Here is a 23955-nt window from a genome sequence, read left to right on the forward strand (position 1 = left end):
AATAACGTTTTTTGCTTATAATGAATGTTTTTACCAACTCTTGCAGTCAAAATATAATAAAAATTTCCACCCTTGAGATGGGGTGGCAACCTGCCCATGGTATAAGCGCGTTTTGGCCTGAAATAGATTTTGATCCTTGGGCTATCCACTACTTATTCTCAAATTTTCAAGCAAATCGATCCATTCTGTAAAAATTGCGAGGTTTTGTCCTATTTTGAGCTTTATTACTTGGACTAAATGTTTATTACTTGCGACTGAATATTTTTTTCTATAAGAGCTTTCTTGAATTTTACTATTTTGCTCAAATCTTTCAGGAATTATCAGATTGCGATCAGTAGACCGCACACTATCATTAATAGCACAGGTAGACCGCATGTTTAAGGTAGACCTCATGTTTAAGGTAGACCGCATCTTAAGGATAGACCGCATACTATAGTGGCAACAGTTTATTGCTTTATTGTTGCGCCTATTAATATCCGTTTATAAATCAATGTTCACAGAGCGTTTGACAAATGCGGTTTCACATTTATAGGAAAAATAACATCTGTTCACCAGTAAGAAGAATTAGTAATTTATGCGTCATCTAAAATAAAAAAAGTTGAATTAATATATGGGCATTGCAGCATGTCGAGGTACAGAACATTTTTAAAACTATCATTTAAAAGCGCGTACAGACCACACCCTCAATAGTAATGAACTAATGTTGTGTCACGGTTGATATTTGAACATGTTGCTAGGGGAGCTGTGTATGTGTATATCCTGGTTGATATAACGAACTGTTTGTACAGAAGCCTGATAACTAAAAAGTATAGTTGTCCAAATTTTGCCTTCTTTGATCAATCTTTGAAATTTTAATAATTCGTGCAAATTAAGAATTAAGCTTTAAATTTGAAAATGCACTTAACATAAAATGAATGTTTGTGTACTTTGTACGCACGTAAGAATTCTACGCACTTCTATATTATAATTGCAACAAAATAAATACACTTATGTGTATTTTATACAGTTTACTTGTATTTTTATTTAAATATTAAACTAGTTTTCTTACCTACCACTTTCAAAAATTTTTTATTAAAACAGTACCAAAAATAAAAAAAATATGAATCGTCCGGGATTTGAACCCGGGACCTTTCGATCTATGGTCGAATGCTCTACCAACCAAGCTATCAAGCCCCGTCTACGTGACGTCTCGGATAAAATTACACATCACGGTGACAAATAGATCAAGTGAAGTATAAAAATGTTATAATAGATATTTTATTATCTTACTCCCGAGGACGACAAATCCAAAGACACAAAAATTATAATAAATAATACATTTACTAAAAACACTAATATATTCTGTGTCTGTGTGAGTATGCGCCCAGAATTATAAAATTTCACTCTCAATCGTAAATAGTCCTGTCGCCAGTGGGGGTACAACGGCCTCCTTAATTCAGATGGACTTACCCAAGTTTTTTTTATGTATTTTGACCCGTAGAACACGAATTTTTTGGCTAACAGTCGATCCGGATGTCGATAAGATTGTTATAAACAAAGAACTTGAGGAATCACATACCAGCGATTTTTCGCAAAACAAAACATTGTTTTGTATTTTTTGGGTCATTCAAAGCAAAAAATGTTTTTACAAGTTTTTTCGTAGGATACACAGTTTTCGACATAAACGCGGTTGAACTTTCAAAAAATCGAAAAATTGCAGTTTTTGAACCCGAATAACTTTTGATTGAAAAATAAAATAGCAATTCTGCTTACCGCATTTAAAAGCTCAGGTCAAATTCTATCGGTTTTGATTACTTTCATTGCTAAAAATTAATTTTTTAGTGTTAAACAAAGCTATAAACACACAGTGATTGAATGATGTTTTCAATGCATTTCCCATTTGAAATCGAACGAGTAGGCGCGCATACACACAATTTCTAGGTATATTACGTACATTAAAACGCATGCATTGGGCACGGGAAACACTATGTGTTATGTGTTTATGGCTTTGTTTAACAAATAAAAACTTAATTTTTATCAATGCACCTAATCAAAACCGCTAGAATTTGACTTGAGCTTTCAAATGCAGTAAGCAGAATTGCTATTTTATTTTTTAATCAAAAGTTATTCGGGTTCAAAAATTGCACTTTTTAGATTTTTTGAAAGTTCAACCGCGTTTATCTCTAAAACTATGTATCCTACGAAAAAACTTGTAAGACCATTTTTGCTGACAATCACCCAAAAAATACAAAAAATATTTTCAATATTTAAAAAATATTTTGTTTTGCAAAAAATCGCTGTTATGTAATTCCTCAAGTTCTTTGTTTATAACAAACTTATCGACATCCGGATCAACTGTTACCCAAAAAATTCGTGTTCTACGGGTCAAAATACATAAAAAACTTGGGTAAGTCCATCTGAATTAAGGAGGCCGTTGTACCCTCCCTGGCGACAGGACTATAAAGAAGTATAACTTCAAACATATATTAAAACAGGGCTTCCCAAACTTATTTGTACTATGACCCAGTCCCCAAAAATCAATTTTAGTATCAGCCTAGCAGCAGATTAGCAGCAAAGCACTATTCTGACATTTAAATTTTTATTCGAACATAAGAGCAAAATTAAGGCATAGAGATTAAAATAAAAAGAGATATTTATCTAACTGGCTGGCTAATGAAAATTATGTGATTGCTTTTCTGAGCAAAGCCTCTAAAACAGGGGCTCCAGTTTCAAAATTGTTACTCTCATTTTCTTCTCCTCGTTTATTTTTGACCTGTACTTGTTCTTTATTACTTCAACTGCAGAAAAGCCTATTGTGCACAAGGAAAGAGGAAGGAAGAAGTCACAACTGGAAATTAAACATTTTTATTCCTGACAATCTCAAATTGCATAAAAATTTAAGCGAAGGCAGTTCTATATGTATACAAGAGTTACTATCTATGGGATCTCTTGACCCGAAGCCCGAAAGCCTTTAACTTTTTTAACCAAATAAAAATTGAGCTTTTTGATCCATAAATAAGTCAACACGCGTTGCTGTTAATTATTTCTCTTATCTGTTTATTTATTTTGCAATATTATAACTCAACGAATTATTAAAGTGGACGACAACACCTAAATTTTAAGCGTTTAATAAAGTCTTTAGGTGGTCGAAAATCAAAGTTTTGGCGATGAAGTGTCACTGCAAAAGGTCTTCCCCGGAGGGAGAAATAACAAAAATTCCTCGCACGTCCCTCCGGTTGTTAATGGTTATTTCATCGTCATTTTTAAGAAAAATAATTTCTCCTGTTTTGATATGTTATATGGCACCGGACCAACGACACACGATAGTACTAACTTATCTCACTGGGCTGCACAACGTTTTCTTTATATGGCGAGTTACTAGTGCTCTGATTCGTGAATATGTCTGGCAGTGAACGTGTTAAAGATGTGCGTTATAGGCCTGGATCCCGTGTACAAAGAAAGTTTTTTAGTAGCGAGCTGAAAATTTGTTAATAGCTTAACGGTGTCTACTCGGACAAACTTTGATGTATGGGAACATTGAAACAGGGAAAGTTGTACTTGTGGAACCTGATTTTAATTGTGGAATGTATTATCCTGACAAAGTTTATGATTGTGAAAACTAGCAGGTTGTTTTTAACTTTATTCAGTAGCAAACTTTATATAATATATGAAAAAATGTTTGTCCGACTAATATGTTGGGTATTTTAATAAGTCCGACATGTACAACATGTCAAATGATAGGCATTATATTAGAGGTAAATAGCAGTCTGATTTTTGCATAAAAGTTTAATGAGAGAGTACCAAATCAATTGGAAGTTCTGTCCGACAAAATACAGGGGACATTTTCGTAGTCTGCCGTTCGAAATCTGTAACCAGTTCCATAATTAAAATTTCCCCTGTTCCAATGTTCCCCTACATCAAAGATTGCCCGACTAGATACCGTTAAGCTATTAACAAATTTTCAGCTTGCTCTTAATAAAACTTTTTTTTGTACACAGGATCCAGTCCTATTAATGTAGATTATATAATTTGCTTTTGTTTTCAGGTCATATTAGTTCAATATCGTAGACCAATGAAACACGCAATAATTGCATCATTAATAGTTTTCTTAATTACTGGTTCCTCGAGTCTACAATTAATAAAAGAATGGAACTTTCTGACATTTGATTTCCCGCCACAATTGGCGGCTCATAATTTTAAACCAGAAGCTACAGTGCCCACTGGTATTGAGATAACTAACGACAGGATATTCATCTCTATTCCGAGGTTAAGATCTGGAGTTCCTGCTACATTAACCTCCATTCCCATCAATAATCCAAAAGATATAAGTCCGGTTCTTCAAGCGTACCCTGATTGGACTCTACATGGTGCTGGGAGTGGAAATTATAACTGTTCTGGACTTATATCGGTCTACAGAACTAGAATAGATTCCTGTAATAGACTTTGGGTAAGTTGATTTTTCCTTACGTTTTAGTAATAAACAACTGTAGTATAACAAACAATAGATCATCATCATCATCAGTGACTACTGACAGCCCATGGAGTGTCATGTCATTGTGTACCAGGTGTAACAATAATACTGTTTTACCTCAAAGTTCGGAGCACCTTATGGACGATTTAAAAAATATTGAAATTAAAACTCCATTGTAGCCGTAGACCTTCTTAACATTCTGTTTTTTTATTCATTTACTTATGTTGGATAATAAAAAAGTTAGGTATGTTAACAAATTGTCACGTTTTTTATCATTAAATCCTCATTTTCTGCTTAGTTTAATAAACAAGCCTACAATAGGCTATGAGAAATTAACATCTTGATAGATGCCAAATTGTTGACTTGCATAGTCTACTATAATAATAATTCAGTAAAAGTTTAAATTAGTTAAAAGTTTAAAGGCAATAGACTCTATGAAAACCAATAAATCTGCTGGTCCAGATGAATTACCTAGCGAGCTGATAAAGTTGGTCAACGAGAAAAATTTGGACATAATAGTGGAACTGTCCAACGCTATCTATACTACGGGAATCATCCCTAGAGAAATTTTAACATCAGCATTTGTGTGTTTGCCAAAGAAAGTGAATGCCAAAGAATGCAGTTGACTACCGAACCATAAGCTTAATGTCACATACCTTGAAAATTCTTCTGAAAATTAACCACGCCAGAATACACTCTAAACTGGAGCTGGATATTAGTGACACTCAATATGTTTCCGCAATGGTATGGGTACCAGGAGGCATTAATCTCATTCAACGTGTTGACACAGAGATGTTTGGATGTTAACCGTCCTCTTTACGTCTGTTTTATAGACTACCATAAAGCGTTTGATAAAGTAAAACATGATCGACTCATGGAAATTCTGAAAACTAAAAACCTAGATGAAAGAGATTTAAGACTAATAACACACTTCTATTACAATCAGCAAGCAACAGTAAGAATTGAAAAAAAAATCTGAAGAGATGGAAATAAAGACAGGAGTCAGGCAAGGCTGCATACGATCATCTCTATTATTTAACGCTTATTCTGAAGAGGTAATGCGAAAAACTCTGGAAGATGAAACAGTCGGCGTAAGAGTAAATGGAGACTTAGTTAACAACATCAGATATGCAAATGATACAGTAATAATACCCGATAGTTTACCAGACCTACAAAGACTCATGAGTAAAATAGTATGGTGTAGTAGGGAGTACGGACTCTCTCTCAATACCAAAAAGACGAAGTTTATGAAAATTAGTAAAAACAACCATAATACTAACGAAATCTTGATAGCAGAGGGCCAACAGATCGAAAGAGTAAAAAAGTACACTTACCTAAGAACACTTATAACAGAAAATAATGACCACACTGCAGAAATCAAAGTCAGAATCGAAAAAGCACGTTCTAATTTTATGAAAATGAAAAAGGTCCTATGTAGCAAAGATTTAATTAGCTCTTAAAGTACGCCTAACAAAATGTTACGTATACAGTGTATTATACTATGGAGTGGAATCATGGACGTTAAATGCAGAGACAATGAGAAGACTTAACGCCTTTGAAAGGTAGACCTATAGAAGAATTATGAGTGTTTCCTGGGTAGATAGATTTACGAACAACAAAGTACTAAGAAGAATAGGTAAAGAGAAGGAAGTTGAAGTTACAATTAAAGAAAGAAAACTACAGTATCTCGGACATGTGATGCGGGGCGGGAAGTATGGCATCCTGCGACTTATAATGCAAGGAAAGATAGATGGCAGAAGAAGCATCGGAAGAAGACGAATTTCATGGCTGAAGAACCTGAGAGAACGGTTTGCATGCAGCTTTGGATAACTATTTAGAGCTACTGCCTTAAAAATTAAAATAGCTGTGATGATTGCCAACCTCCGTAGCGGAGATGGCACCTGAAGAAGAAGAAAAATAAATAAATAAATAAATAATATATATAAATATATAAATATATAAATAAATAAATAATAATAAATAAATAATTTTTTTTAATTTGTATTTTAAATTTTAAGGTATTAGACGCTGGGACTTTGGACACCATTGAAAACTTTAGAAGAGCTTGTCCACCAAAGATATTGATATTTGATTTAAAGACTGATCAAGTTGTAAGGACTATTGTCTTTCCTAGGGAGGTAATTCAGGCAGCCTCCATATTTACTAACCTTATCATAGATGAAAGTATTCAAGGAAAATGTGACTCGGCTTTTGTGTATATTAGCGACACTATAGCACCAGGTAAATTGTGTTCTATTTTTTATGAATGATTAAAGTCGTGCCGTCACGTTTTAATTGAATAGATCAAGGTCCAATAAGACTCTGGTTTCATTTTTGATAGTGACTGCGATAATTGTATTATTTGCTCTGTTAGGTAATATAATAATTACTGAGATGATAGAATTTGTAAATAAATAAATCCAGGAAAATTATTAGTAACCTAAAAATCGGTTCAGTGCGAAGACATCCTTTAATTAATAGGGAACTTGCATAAAAATTATATTAAGGAAATATTACTGATAAACGTTATTTAATGTTGTTAAAAGAACCCCAGTTTACAAAAAAGCTCATATTTTATTATTGCAGAATTTTATTTATTCTTTCAACGGGCGGAATCGGTTGTGACGTCGGACAGTTTGTTGGTCGTCCCTATAAACGGGCGAAAGCAATAAATATTGCAACGCTACAACGGTACATTATGCGATAAAATCATAAGGAATCATAAAATCGTAAAGAATTAAATGAATTAGTGTTAAAAACATAAGGTTCTTTGTAAAACTCTAGTAAATACCTATTATATTGTATATTGCATTAATATAATATACCGTAAAATGGGGTTACTTTGACCGCTGGGGTGAATTTGACCGAAAATATAGAAAAATATCTATTGTGATATACTTCAGCCACCCTGTATAATTTTTAAAATTATTTTTTACGATTCAAATTTATAAATATCTAAGAATTAATTTTTAATTAAAAAAAAAGAGTTAATATTCCAAGGGTTGTTAAATCCACCGATATAACGAATTAAGAAAAAATTGTTTAAAAAACGGTCAAATTAACCCCACTTACAGGAAAAATAATTTTACAGGCAAAATGCATATACGGTCAACTTCTTCCCAGATGGGGTGAACTTGACCAAAGCCATTTTTTATTTTTTTTTCTAAGTCATGATTATTTTCTTGTAATTATAATCTAAGCTACTGAAAGTAGACGCCTAAACCCATAACATATTTGCATATAGAAAAATGTAGCACAATTTAAAATATGATTTTTATAGGATTAAAGTACAAAATCGGTCAAAGTCACCCCATTTTACGGTATTATATTAGGTATTATATAATTGCATTATATTATTATTGCATTGTGTAGCAAAGAAGTGCACATAAAATAAGTTCTTATTGAACTGATATGTAGATGAGAATAGAGTCTGATTTTTATACTCACATTAAACTGATCATTACATGTCTTCTGTGAAATATCTTCCTCATTTCTTTTGCATGCCTCTAACCATTTTAAACGACGTTTTTGATCTTTAGTTGCCTTCAAAACACAATGTTTTTAAATCAACGAACTGTCAATATTAATTACAAACAATCTTCCAGTGTTGCCAGTTCTTTGTTCTCTTATCCTGGAACGAGCAGCGTGACGTCACATAGCGTGCGGCGCTTTACGTGTTGGATAGCTGGCGATCACAACTTTAAATGTTCATTGTAAATTAAATATTGCGATTTGAGGGTTGATATTTGGTATGTGTTGTTTCTATATTATGTAGACAAATATAATAGATAAATAAAAAAAATTGTCAAGTTCCCTATCCTTTTTCTCATTTTTAAATTTAGAAAACAGAATTTGTAAATATGTACAGTCCTTTTTGTTTTCTATATTCTTCGTCGTCTGTTGTCTTATAAATTGTAAAAGTCGCAGATTAAGGATGTACCAGAAAGAATTTCCATCAAGAAAAGTTTGCAGATTTAAATAATTATTTACAATTTTAATTTTTATTATAATGGATTCTGTATCTAAGATTTTTCAGTTTAGTTATGTCCTCAAATATAACCCCCTACTGCCCCGCATCAACTCCAGTTTTTTTTAATATCAAGTTTGGTCGAGAGGCACATCATTTGAAAGATTTTTTTCTCTGCACGACACTATATTTTTTAATTTACGTAGTTTAATTTACCTAATAACTTTAAAGATAATTTTGGGTTCTAACTTATCTGTTGATTGAATATTCAATTTCAATTAAATTAAGGGGGTTATAGTATTTTTGATTATTTTTTCGATTTTTTTATTATCTTATTCGATTGTAAATATTTTCAAGAGTATACCATTAAAATTTCAAGTTAATCCGAGCAAAATTGACGGAGATATGGATCTATGTATTCAAAAATTTTCTTAGTATTATTGACAAAACTACATTTTTTTTAAACGCGTTTTCTGAAAAACATGTTTTTTTGAGGCGGTGTATATCATAACTCAAAAAGTAATGCATCGATCTTTCTTAAATTGTGCACACTTCTTTTTTAGATATTTTACTAGGTACCTAGTGACGTCGAGTTTTTGCTTATTTTAACAATTTTTTGTTTATATTACCATTTTTCTCTTTACCAAACACACTTTTTTGTTTTTTTTTTCGATTTTTTAATTTAAAGTTATACCATAAATTTAAAAATCAATATAATCGTAAAAACTCGACGTCACTACCTTAAGAAACTCTTAAACTGAAATAATCTTTTGGTTTGTATGTTTCAAATTATTTTGTCTGAAGATATAGTGTACACCGAAAATCATCTTCTTTTTTGGATCGTCTATTTAAAAATGACGCCACTGCTTCATTTTTAAATATTTTTCAATAAAAATTTAACTGAATAATTTCCAAGTGTTGTTCTTTAACATATCCTTTTACTTATTTAATTTAACCCCACCACTTTCAAGGGAAAACGTTTTAAAATTATGCAAAAAAACGCAGATTTGACTATATCCCCCCTTAAGGTAGATTCAAATACACGAAGAGGCTTTGAAAATAGGCTCTATTATTGTATGGAGGTCAGAGGAGGTTATTTCGAATATTTAATTGGTAAATTTGCTGAAATTTTATATTTTTTTGTTATTAATGATTTTCAACCAATCAATTAGACAAATCCAAAATTATCGGGTATAATATCAAAAGAGAGTGAGAATAAATTGAAAATAATGCGACAGTTTTTCGAAAATTTGTTGTCTGGCAATAGACAGGAGAGCCCGCAGGGCTCGAGTGGCTATTGCCCAATGACAACAAATTTGAGTAAAAATGAAGCATTATTTTCTTATTTATTCTTACTGTCGTGTCATATTCGTCAGATTATTTTTTAATACGTATACTATGGATATTTTCTTAAATGGGACAGTTGTCAAAACTAGGAAACTGGTTGCCATTAAACAGAAACAATCTACTTAAAAAAATTCTACCGGTAATTTTCTACAGTAGATAATTCTCAGTATAATTTTAATCTGATTGGACAGAATTAAACACGTGATCAAATATCTTACTATACGATTGGAAGTTAAAATCATCAAAAAATAATCTTCAGAATTATTCAGCAAATTAAAAAAAAAATAGAGTTTTATGTAGAGAAGAAAAATACCTTTCAAACGATATGCCACTCGATCACATTTGCTATTTAAAAAGGGGCTGTAGGGGGTTACATTTGAGGGTATGAATTTTGTATGAAATTTTATCCGCCTCCTAGTATAAATTGGCGTATTTTTGTTAAATTTTGAAGAATATCTTGGTTTTTAACTTTCTGCGGGGGTCAAGTTTTCGTTGAAACACAGTGTATATAAAAATCGACAGATCTCAGCGTTTTTTTATAATTTTTTGAAACAAGAATAGCAATAATAGGGGAGTGCATTTAGATTTTCACTTCGGAAAAAATCAAACAAGATAAAACTTTTTGTAATTTCATTAAGAAATGTTTAATAAACAACATATCAAAAAGTTCTACTCGAGAAGTGGGTGCTTCATTTTTTATTAAACAAATGAACAGCGAAGTTAGATGTTTTTTAAATAACTCCGAAAATATAATTTTTAGAAAAAAACTGACTTGACCATTGAAAAATTCAGAAAATTCTCCAAAATAAACCTTATATAAAGATTTTTCTAAAATTAAATCTCTAGCTTCTGTAATTTTTTATTTATAACGCTAAAGTCACCCTTCTCACACACATTGGCGCACTGTACACTAGCGTTGGAAGAAGTGCACGGTTGAGTTTTTTTAATGTAATTCTTTAACTAATGGATCAAAAGAAATTTTACAAATTGGACATGTAAGAAGATGAAACAAGCTATCTTCTGGTTGTAATAAAAAGAAATAAAATGTATGGACATAAGTACGGTGTGGGCGGAAAGTGAGCCTTACATGAATTTTGTTTAAAAATGATTTAAAAATGTGTAACTAATACAATTTTACATATAAAACACTCAAATTTGCACAACTTATCTCTCAATCATCTTATTAGACGATGTTTCATTCAAAAAAAATATCAAAAATTTAATTCAAATAATACGATGTCTCAAAAAATGTAATTTTTGAAATCTTCGTAGTTTTACAGAATTCCCACCATTTTAAGACGGTATTACTCAAGTTTGAATAAATCTAATACAATTTTTTTGATATTTTTTTGAAGCTTAGGATGTAATCTTTAAAAAACACTGAATTATTTTAGTTTTAAAATGAAATAAACAATTTCTTTTTGAGAAAACTAAGAAAGATAACAAAAATGGAATACATAAACCGAAAATTATCAGCTGAAAAAATGTATATACAGAGTGATCAAAACTTTTTTCTCTAAAACTTACCTAAAATATATTTAATAATAAGCTTCAACAATAATAAATATTCAACAAAAAAATTTTTTTTAGCTCTTATACAGTATGTCTGCGTAACTTGGAACCTATTGATAACTTTTTTAATATCAGTTTTACGAAAAAAAGTTATTCTTTATAAAATACTCTGCATCGTATATAACATAAGATGCAGCCATCAAATATCAAATTTTGTTAATTTTGTACGAGGTATGTCAAAAAATATGAATTTCACTCAAGAGTAAAGTACCTTTATATTTCACAATATCGAAAATTTTTATAAAGAAAAGTTGTTTGGAATTAAAAACTATGTTCCAATATGTAATTATATCCTTCTAATCGAAAATTTGTTCTTTCTTTCTAATACATTTTAATTTTTAATATTATTGTGAAAATTATTTGTTTATCTTTTTTTTAAGAATGAAATTCCATATTTGTTTAATTGGATTCTACTTGTTTTTCATTTAAATATCCGCCATTTTGGATCCGCCATTTTGAAATTTAAATTTTTAATCTTTAATTCAGATTCAACAACCTGTTAAAAATAAAAACAATAAATGTTTTAGAAAAAGGTTCTTTTTTAATGTTCTTTTTAGAAAATCCGCATTTTGGATCCGCCATTTTATAGTTTATAATGTTAACATTTAAGTTAGGTTTATCAAAGTTCTCAAAAATAAATATATGTTGAAATAAATACATTTTGTGAAGAAATTATTATTTTACAACTATTTTTAAGTTATCCGCCATTTTGGATCTGCCATTTTATAATATAAATTATCAAAATTTGATTCAGGTTCAGCAACCTCTCAAAAATATCCACATATATGTAAACAAACACGTTTTATAAAAAAAATTCGGATTTTACAACTACTTTTTAAGGATTTTTAGGAAAAAATCCGCCATTTTGAATCCGCCATTTTGAATTTGCAAATTGTAATGTCAGATTCGGGTTCAGTATAATCAAAACTAAAATAAAAACATTTTTTATCAAAATAAAATGTTTTCACAAAATTAATTCACCCATATTCTTAACATTATTTATACAAAACAATTGTTATTGTTTAAACAATTAATAAACAATTAGCGGCGAAATTTGTGAGTAGAACTTTTTACTTTAACATATTTATAAAGTAACAAAAAAAGTTTTAGAAAAATATAACCTTGTTTGATTTTTTCCGAAACATTGTATCTTTTCGTTCTAATTGCACTCCCCTATAATTTTATTCCACACGTTCATTTCTCACTGCATATACGTACTATTTTGTGAAAAACGTGTCAAAAGATAGCAAAATCATTTTTAATTTCCAGAATATTCTTTATGTTAATAAATCAGTTTAATTTTAGGAATCGTAGTCTACGATGGCTCTAGCGACAAAACATGGAGAGTTTCAGACCCGTCAATGTATCCTAATCCAGATTATGCGAACATAAACATAGCGGGAGAACAATTTTCTCTGATGGATGGAATAATAGGATTGGCGCATTCACCTCAGGTTGCTACGGTGTTTTACCAAGCAGTTGCAACTGATAGGTAATATTTTTAACGAATATATAGGGTATCTCTATTGAATTTGATAGTATTTTCTGTGTGGAAATACTAATCTGCGTTACAATATCGGAAAGCAGTCTTTTTCAGGTCGAACCAAGCAGATTCCAGAAACTTTAATCTGTATTTTATTTTGTATAATAAAGTGATTCATTCCCATTTCAGAAGCCAACGAGTAAAGTACTCCTCACTTATCGTCTCTGCTAATAGTGTATCATATAAAAACTAGTTAGTTAATGTGCTGTGTTTACCAACAAAAATACTGGTAAGGCGATTTTTAATTAACAGCAAATATCGACAACCAAAAAATTAGGCCAGTTCTTACTGGCCATACATATTTAATATTTTGGCATCCAGAATATTAAAATCAAATTATGGCATCAACATCATCTCAAACATCATCACAAACAGTACAACCCAGCTTCGCCGCAGTAACAAAAATCACACCAAAAAAACCTACAACAGCAATATCATGTCCCAGTAGAAGTTTCGCCATCGTTATGAACGCTCTTCCTGACGTCGTGCTATTTGAATACATCAAGGCAATCGGCGAAATTGTTACCCCTAAAGAAATAACCTTTGCTTCACGAATTTCTAACCAGCGTATATGCATATATCTTTCTTCCTTATCCGTAGTGGATAATCTTCTGCAAAATTATCCGACCATTACTGTTAGAAATCAAACAGTATCTATTCGCAGACTTATTACACCTGCAAAGAGGCTACTACTGTCCAACGTGAGCCCTTCGATCCCGAATTCACTCATAGAGCAAGCACTTAAAGAAGAACTTCGATTACAACTTGCTTCTCCTATCTCTTTTATCCGATACGGCTCACCTGAGGACGAATACGCTCACATTTTCAGTTTTCGACGCTCTATCTATATTATACCGGATAAAGAAAACTTTGAATTAAATACCTCAATTTTAATATCGCATGAAAATAACAATAATAGAATCTTTATCACTTCGGATAAACTTGAATGTTTCTTATGTAAACAATCTGGACACACTGCAGACTCCTGTTCTAACCCTCAAGAAATATCTACCAATCTTTCTCAAAATACAACTTCTAGCCTAATCCCATTTGAAACTCCTTCTACTATGTCTCGTCCTTTCTTCTCCTCAAAAGAAGAAATCAATCCAACTAATAACGACTTAATAATTCCAAATGAACAGTCTCTAATGTCAGTGTCCTTACCTTCAAATCCTTGCATCAAAACAACTTATTCTACCGACACAAGTCTCGAATCACCCACTTTATCGGTTACTGATAACCCCCCAGACTTAAACCCTATAAATGATAAATCTCCCACAGCCTTTGCAACTCCTAAAACAGCTCCTAAAAAGAAATTAAAAACTGATGACAAAGAACTTGGTAAAATTACTCCCTCTGCTCAATCAACTATTGAACAATTAATTAGTGCTAACCCAGAGAGATTTTCTTTGACAGCATTACAGCTTATTGCCTTCCTGGAAAATTTCTTTGGTAGCAGTGATCCTCTCAAAGAAGCTCATAACTTTACCATCAACATTAAGTCTCTTTTAGAAGACCTTACGTAAATATATCAAGCTGTATCTGATAGATCGCTTAAAAATCGAATTACAAGATTATCTAAAAAGCTTAAGATCACATTAAATCCCGTAGACGCTGACGAAGTTGCAAGCCTTTCATCCAATAATTCATGTACCTCCAACACCAATGATACCGATCTTTTCTAAAAATAATACAAAAGTCACTTTATTATGGGTACCATCCCATGTTGGCATTAGTGGTAACGAAAAAGCCGATTGCCTTGCCAAAAAAGCTGCATCATCGATGGATACCATACTTAATGTACAAATCTGTAATGATCTAAAAGCCAGACTGAAGAAGCACGCTCTATCCACCTGGCAAATTCACTGGAATAAAATTACTTCAGTGCTGCATAAAATTAAGCCCTCAGTGAACCTATTTACCTGCCCTAGTTTATCTCGGAAAAACATGGCAATCTTACGAAGACTGCGTATAGGACATACCCGTAACGCCAACAGCTTGGTATTAGTCCTAACTTCAAAGATGTCCTCAACAGTACAGACCAAATCAACAAGGTTATCAAATTCCTCGAGAAGAATCAACTGTTAAACAAAATATAATTATTGTTAACTGATCTTTTTTTACTTATGTTAACTATATATTTATAATTTGTAATTTATAATATTACCATGTAAACTGTAACTCGTGCTAATGGCCATAGATGTCACATGCACGTTAATTTAAATAAAAAAAAAAAAAAAATAAATAAAGTGATTACTACTACTACCACATGTTGGCTTATGATCTTCACCGCTTTCCGAATTATTTTTATCTCCAGATTAAGGTTGTGGCATTTAAAGAGTTTGGCCATGTTATTGAATGCACTCCTAGCCTTCTCTATTCTATATTTTATTTCTTGTGAGTGATCCCATTGTTTGTTTACTATTGTTCCAAGATACTCTGGGCTAATTATCAAAATACAAGGAAAAGTTATTTACCAGCAATTTTATTGCTGGAATCGAATCTTAATATTGTATGTATTAATAATATAGGTATGCAAAGTCCGCAGATAGTGTGCTACTTTTTTTATAAACAAAATGGCGCCCGAAAATCGTGTTTTTTTCAATTTTTGCTCTATAACTCCAAAGATTTTAACTCTACACCAAAAACACTCAAATAAAAATTTACCGCAATTAAATTCTGCATAGAGACGTGTTTTTCCCGATTCACTTCGAAGAAAAATTTCCCCGGAAAAAGCGGGTTTTTCCAACAAAATCTTTAATTTTCAACTAAAATTTTAGATAAGTAATTGTTAATCAATAATTAAATAACTTGGTAATGTAAAAGCCCTTTTTGTATAATGTTGTTCTGAAGCTATTTTCTTGTGGCATTTTTATAATCAAGTATATTCAAATGGGAAATAAGCCACAATTTTACCTAAAAATGATTTTATTAAAGTTTCGACGCCCAAGTCGGGTGTCGTTGTCAAAATACAAAATAATACAGTATTATTTTGTATTTTGACAACGACACCCGACTTGGGCGTCGAAACGTTAATAAAATCCTTTTTGTATAGATTACAATTCCAGAAGCCGATGAAAATTTAATGAACAGTTTAGCAACAATTGAATTGTTAATTAAAAACTTACGGTCGCTATTATATCGACAATAATTACGGTGCATAAGAATAACTATGATTTTTTCATAACACGACACTATACCTATATAATCTACTTTACAGAATTGAAATTGGAGTATTTAAGCGGCCTCAGGAATATTTTAAAATTATAAACAATTTTTTGGCTTATAAACAAATAGAATATCTCGGGAAACATTAAACTAAATTAAATCATGAAAACGGTATTCGAAAAAGAGCGGCGGGACGCTTCTTCTAAAAGCAAAAACGTTTAATTATGATGAGTGGTTCCTGAGATACAACCGGTCAAAATTGACCGGAATTTACGGCAAAAATATAAACAATAGGATCATAATTTTTAAACCATCACCTTTTTATTTTTGTACTCTTTCTCCCCACCAATTTTCATATCTTTAAAATGCTCATAACATATTATTATAATAAAAACTATTGATAATACGTGTGAAAATTGCCAAAAATAGCAAAATTCTAATCAAAAATTAGGTTGGAGAAAATGTAACCCTCAAAGTTCAAAATCGGGATTCGTTAAAAAAATGCATTTTCTCGGCTTCCCATGGAGCAATTTCCTTCATTCTTTTTTTATTCCCTAATAACTCGAGTAGATCCATCGAACTAACGCATTATTAAATGTCAAACTTGCTTTTGTTTTGTTATAATAGATTAATTTATTTATAAGAACAGAAAACTACATATTCTTTCCAGTTGTAGGTTTTTTTTTAGATAAACTTACTACAAGTGAACCTTTTAAAGTTAAAAACATAAATATTCTCATTTGAAAGCTGTATAATTATTTAAACAATGTTTATTTAAACAAATTAAAATTTTGTGTTATAATAAATAAATTAATTTCTTATACCAAAACCAAAACAAGTTTGACATTTAATAATGCGTTAGTTCGATAGCTCTACTCGAGTTACTTGGAAACAAAAAAAGAATGAAGGAAATTGCTCTATGGAAAGCCGAGAAAATGCATTTTTTTTAACTTATACCGATTTTGAACATAGAGGGTTACATTTTCTCCAACCTAATTTTTGATTGGAATTTTGCTAGTTTTGGCAATTTTCACACGTATTATCGATAGTTTTTATTATAATAATATATGTTATAAGTACTTTAAGGATATGAAAATTGGTGTGGAGAAAGAGGACAAAAATAAAAAGGTGATGGTTTAAAAATTATGATCCTATTGTTTATATCTTTGCCATAAATTCCGGTCAACATTGACCGGTTGTATCTCAGGAACTACTCATCACAATTAAACGTTTTTTATTTTAAAAGAAGCGCCCTGCCGCTGTTTTTCGAAAACCGTTTTTACAATTTAATTTAGTTTATTATTTCCCGAGATATTCTATTTGTTTATAAGCCAAAAAATTGTTTATAATTTTAAAATATTCCCGAGGCCGCTTAAATAGTCTAATTTCAATTCTGTAAGGTACATTAGATAGGTATGATGTATTTTTATGAAAAAATCATAGCTATTCTTATGCATCATAATTATTGTCGTTATTATAGCGACGGTTAATTCAAAGTTTTCGTCAAAGTAAATCGAAAAGAACACGTCTCTATGCAGAATTTAATTGCGGTGAATTTTTATTTAAATGTTTTTGGTGTAAAGTTAAATTTAAAGATTTTGTAAAATCTTTGGAGTTATAGAGAAAAAATTGAAAAAAACACGATTTTCGGGCGCCATTTTGTTTATAAAAAAAGTAGCACACTATCTGCGGACTTTGCATACCTATATTATTAATACATACAATAATAAGATTCGATTCCAGAAATAAAATTGCTGGTAAATAACTTTTCCCAAAAATGGCCTATTCTCCGATATAATCAGCCCAGACTAAGCTAACAGTTTATTGATAGGTAGTTGGGCGTCTCTAATTTTATTTTTGCTGATGATAATAAATTTAGTTTTTGATATATTTACTTAAAGTCCAAATCTTTCACCTACTTTATTTACTTTGTTTATTAGTTACTGGAAACTCTTCAAACTGTCTGCAAAAATAACGGCGTCGTCTGCATAGCGGATGTTGTTTAGGCGTTCTTCATTTAGAAGTATTCCATGTTAGCAATTTTCCAAGGCTTCACTAAATATTTCCTCTGAATATAGGTTAAATATTAACGGTGAAAGTTTACATCCCTGTCTAACGCCTCGCAGAATCTGAATCGCTTACGTTGGTTCACCTCCAAGATTCGTTCTTATTGTGGCTGATTGGTTCCAATATAAATTTTGTATTATACGTCGGTCTTTATCATCCATTTGGGCTTTTGTTAGAACATCCATCATTTTTCGGTGTTGATCCGTATTAAATACTTTTTGGTAGTCCACAAAGCAGGTGTAAAGATCGCAAGTCATATCTCTGCATCTTTGAAATAAAACCTGTAGACTAAACAGTGCATCTCTGTACCTACGCCTTTCATGAATCCAAACTGTGTGTCTTGTATTCTGTCTTCGCATAGCTTCTATATTCTACGATGTATAATTTTAAGAAAAAGTTTTAATGTATGGCTCATTAGACATATTAGCCTATATTCTCCGCACTTTTTTGCTCCCTGTTTCTTTGGTAAGGTAATAAATTCTGAAACTAGCCAATCTTTTGGGATATTGCTTGTGTCATAGATATTATTGAAAATTTTACATAGTATTCGTAAAGAATCATCATCAAGAAGTTTAACCCACATAACAATGATGTTCGTATCATGTTCTAAGTAGAGCTTACAATACCGGTATTCCGGGATCCCGAATACCGGAATCCCGGACGATTTTTTTCCGGTATTCGATACCGATATTTATAATAAAAATACCGGTATGTCGGTATTAGCTTAATTTATAAAAAGTGAATTGATGTACAATAAACTTTCTTATAAAATATTTTTTGCTATTACAAGAAATTATTTTTGAAGATAAACAACCAATTTCATTGTAAAAAATATTTATTAAACACGTTTATTACCTATATACAAGTCAAGTATAGCGCTTTCTAAAAGCGTGAATGTCGTTAATTTCAGGCGAATGGTTCTATCAGTTTCTACGACCAAATTATTAAATCTCGTCTAAACAAATACATAAAATGAGTTATATAAAAATTCTTAAATTTTTAAAATTAGACTACTTTATTTTATAAATAAGCCGTAAGATAATCAGAATTGTTTTTACATTTTTAGATCTATTTTTCATTTTTTTGTGTATTGTGGTGTATAAATTAGGCTCACTTATTTTCTGAATTATTTACAATAATTGAAAATATATAGCAGTCTAAACACAGAGTAATCTATATTGAATATATGTCACAGTAAGTTAATCTTTGTATCAATATATTTTAAAGTTAAATTAATTTAAAAATAGCAAATTTCACAAGTAAAAGTACTACAGTGGAACCTCGATAAGTCGGATTAATCTGGACCGCGGCCGATCCGGGTTATCGAAAATCCGGATTAGCCGGAGAATATGGTAAAAATTAATAATATACAGTATACTTACAGATAAACTCCATTATAATTGCAAAAACATGAAGTACATACGCACAGTAGGTACCTACATCTAAATTCTAAATTGCGTAAAGTTGTATACAGTATTGTTCATTTCTCGCTAAAAAACTCACATCAGTTTAGGTTGTGTCAATTTCGGGTGACGAAAATCGGTCCGGATTAGCCGGACTTCCGGGTTATCGGAGGCCAACTTATCGGGGTTCCACTGTATATGCAAAATTTATCCTAGAATCAAATATATAGTTTTTCTATTTGCACCTTTTTTGTATCTATCTATTCCTAATCTCTATGTAATATTATAAACATCTTCTCATTTGAAAACAAAATTTAATAGGTTTCATATATAGGGCTTTTCATCTATTGTCATTTGTTTCGAGCTTCTGTCATATGTTGTATAATCTGTGTATAATATTAATATACACGGATTATATGACATATGACAGAAGCTCGAAACAAATGACTGTGCATAAAAAGCCGTATTATTTAATGACAAGTCGATATAACAACTGAGGATAGTATAAATATAACGTGGATATTTTTATTCATAATACCGGTTTTAATACCGGGATCCCGGTATTTGAAATTTTAAATACCAAATACCGGTATTGAGATTTTGGCTCGGTATTGTAAGCCCTAGTTCTAAACATATACTACCAACATTCGTCGGAGTATATTCTTTTTAGTATATGCGTAGTACAAGCATAGCATGTACCTTAAAAAACATTCTAAATTTCATGTTCTTTGCATATACTATAAAGTATATTCTCGTACCGAATATACTGAGTACATTCGTGTACGTAGTTACTCGGAATATTCGTAAAAGTTTATTCTTAGATTATAACTTTATCGAATATTCTTAGCACATACTTATAAGTACATTCTTAACACACACTTATAAGTAGATACTTTTAAAATTTATGTATGTAGGTAGTATTGAACGAATTTCATTTCAAATTTATTGTATGGTAAAAAAGTTGAAACATTAATTGTATTAACGTTTATTATTAAAAATTCGTTTTCATAATTGAAATAACTTTACCATTTCGAGTTTATCACGAGTATTTAAACATCGTTGGAATTTTAATTTAGGTACATTCAATTCAATACGGGGAGCTGTGATACGGGCCATTCCAGAACCAAAGCATGCCAAAACCCACAACCGCAAAGGCATTGGTGTTGCCAACCATCGAGTAAGCTTTTTCCGTCAACCTTAAAAATTCCCACTTTTATAAAAAATTCCCCCCTGTTTACAAAATCTGAGAAGATATGTTTAATTATTTTCAAATATTTTGATTTTTTTTAATATTTCACAATTTGGACTGAAACAAAAATTCCCTTTTACTTTTCCCTTTATCACCTTTTATGTTGAAAATTCCCGCAAAAAGTGAAATTTCCCTCCGTTTGGCAACACCGATGTTGTTATTCCACTTCCACAATACATATCCCCCTAACCCCGTCTTGTCTTGTTCTGACCATTTCTTACCTGAATGGATCAGGGTAGGAAATAACGGTAAAACATGAAATCGAAAATATGTATCTATGCAGTGTGGCAGTAAGGATGAAGACGAATGATAATAAAGTACCTACTAGGACTAAAGAACATACATAATCTCTTTATTTAAATAACAAATTTGTTTGCGGTGCTTCAAAATAGGTATAATCTATTTTGGTAACTCAATATTATTTAATAAATACATATAAGTAAGTACATATAAGTATATAAATTTTAGTTACTCATACGTAGTTTAGTTTAGCTAAATATTATAATATAATAGTTTATATAGACAACTAAAATTTATAAATATATACTTACTTTTTAAGTAATATTGCAGAATATAGGTGCTAACTACATTCTCATTTGCCATTAAAATATGTAAATATAAAAGGTATTTGGTAGAACCAGTAGAACCTAAGATGAGATTAGGTGATGCTGAAAACATACTTCTGAGCAATATAGCACTTGATAGCACTCTCTTAGAATATCCTTAAAAATATATTCTTCTAATACAAAGATGTGCAGTAGTACGTTCTAAGTATATAAATAGAAGGTTTATAGCACTTCCTTGGAATATTCTAAAAAGTACGTTCTTAGTATAAACTAAAAAGATGTACGGTAGTACGTTTTAAGTATATAAATAGAAGGTTTATAGCACGTCCTTGGAATGTTCTAAAAAGTATATTCTCAGTATATACTGAAAAGAAGTGAGGTAGTACATTCTAAGTATATACATAGAACGTTTAAGTACTGTAATGTATATACTCACATTCGCAATGGTAATTACGCATATTCTTAGTATATACTTTTTCTGAAAAGTATGTTCTATGAATCTACTAAAAACATGAAATTGTTATGTGGGAAGAAACTTACGTGATATGAAATATATTTTAACATACACCAAAAATGTGTGATGAATGTCGACATTCACCGGTGAATGTTAGAAAATACGATATTTAACCAATAATTCGGACACACACCAAGCGACTTGGTGAATGTTGACATTCACTGGTGTATCTCGACATTCACCGGATTTCGGACTTTCACAGTAACATATTTATATAAATTTATGTTATCGTTTATTATACTTGTAAAATATATTTTCCAATTTTAGAATATTTAGTATTCCAACAGCAACATTAACGAAAGGACCCCCAGCTGAATTTGAGAAAATTCCGATAATGGTAGCGGGAAAGAAATCATCCCAAGGACTTCCTCTGGCGATTAATGAAGATGATAACACTTTGTTCTTTAGTCCAATGACAGAAACGTCTATCGCCGCTTGGAATGTTGTCAATAATAATCAGCAGTAAGTCGCTCTTGCAATAACTAGTAGTATCATCATCATCATTCTTTTGCCTCATCCCTATGCGGGGTCGGCTTCCCTAATTGCATTTCTCCACACAATTCTATCTTGAGTTATATCAATGTTAATCCCCTTTACCAACATGTCCTGCCTTATCGTCTCACCCCAGGTCTTCTTTGGTCTTCCTCTCCTACTCTTTCCAGAAATCTGCACTTCAGCTATTCTTTGAATTGGGTGATTAACGTCTCGACGTTGAACATGACCAAACCATCTTAACGTATGCTCTCTCATTTTGGCATCAATTGGTGCCACACCTAGACTTCTCCTAATATACTCATTTTTAATTTTATCCTTCTTTGTCACTCCACTCATCCATCTAAGCATTCTTATTTCCGCCACATGCATTCGTTGTTCCCCTTTCTTTTTCACTGCCCAACATTTAGTTCCGTACATCATAGCCGGTCTTATGGCTGCTTTATAGAATTTTCTCTTCAGCTTCATTGGAATTTTTCTGTCACACAACACACCACTCGTTTCTTTCCACTTCATCCATCCAGCCCTAATTCTACTGCATGCATCTCCATTTATTTCTCCATTACTGTGTAATACCGATCCTAGGTACTTAAAACTATTGCTTTTCACAATCATTTCACCATCCAAAGATACCATTTTATTTGTAGTAACTCCATCTTTAAATGAACATTCCAAATACTCTGTTTTTGTCCTACTAAGTTTTAAACCTTTTCCTTCCAGAGCTTGCCTCCACTGTTCCAGTTTTTGTTCCAAGTCTCTTTCACTATTTCCTATTAACACTACATCATCAGCATACATTAGGCACCATGGAATGCTACCCTGTAGTTTCTCTGTTATCTGGTCCAAAACTAATGAGAATAAAAATAAGGACTAAGCACCCAGCCTTGGTGCAATCCTACTTTCACCTGAAATTTATCCGTCTCTCCCACACCTGTGCTAATACTAGTCGTTACTCCCTCATACATATCTCTCTCAATCTTTACATATTCGCCAGGGACTCCTTTCTTATTGACTGCCCACCACATAATCTCTCGAGGAACTCTATCGTATGCTTTCTCAAGATCAATTATTACCATATGCTAACTACTAGTATACTGGTTGGTAAAAGATAACTGGTTCATATATTATTTTAAAACTCACAACCTTTGTGTACGAATTACAGAAGAATATAAAGGTTATCCCCAAATTTACGCAAGATTTAAATTGAATAGAAAACATATTATATGGAAAAAATATGGAATATCAAAGGAAAATACCCTCCACGGCTGTGTTGGCACATAAAAACTCATTTCTCGAAATTTTTTATGACCACCTTGCATAAATGTGGCTGAATGTTGTTGATGCAGAGTTAATTTATTCCTTAAATACCCAGGTCTACAAAAAGAAATCCAGTGGTGTTAAATCCCACGATCTAGGTGGCTCATTCTGATCAAGAGACGAGAGAGTAGGCGACCAGAAAATATCATATAGTAATTCAATTGTTTCACGAGCTGTATGATATGTGACACCGTCTTGTGAAACCACATCTCGTCCATATCCATATCATTCAATTAAGGTAGAAATAAGTCTCCTCATGTTACGACACCGAGCACAAGTAACAGTCTTTGCTTGCAGAGC

At 31.6% G+C, this 23955-nt stretch overlaps 1 protein-coding gene and 1 non-coding gene across 2 annotated transcripts in view; one reads left to right on the plus strand and one right to left on the minus strand.

The window, feature by feature from the left end:
• The window catches only part of LOC126887464 (protein yellow-like), a 75277-nt gene that overhangs the window by 46027 nt on the left and 5295 nt on the right, over positions 1-23955 (plus strand). The window contains exons 2-5 of the mRNA XM_050655010.1: positions 4025-4426; positions 6469-6691; positions 12642-12828; positions 22114-22308. Coding sequence (XP_050510967.1) covers positions 4052-4426; positions 6469-6691; positions 12642-12828; positions 22114-22308 — 980 coding nt within the window. The 5' untranslated portion in view covers positions 4025-4051. The remainder of the gene's footprint in view (positions 1-4024; positions 4427-6468; positions 6692-12641; positions 12829-22113; positions 22309-23955) is intronic.
• Positions 1101-1173, minus strand: Trnay-aua (transfer RNA tyrosine (anticodon AUA)). Its single transcript has one exon. It is a non-coding gene; the product is annotated as a tRNA-Tyr (tRNA).

The sequence above is a fragment of the Diabrotica virgifera genome, chromosome 6 (assembly GCF_917563875.1).
Source record: "Diabrotica virgifera virgifera chromosome 6, PGI_DIABVI_V3a".
Taxonomy (NCBI): domain Eukaryota; kingdom Metazoa; phylum Arthropoda; class Insecta; order Coleoptera; family Chrysomelidae; genus Diabrotica; species Diabrotica virgifera.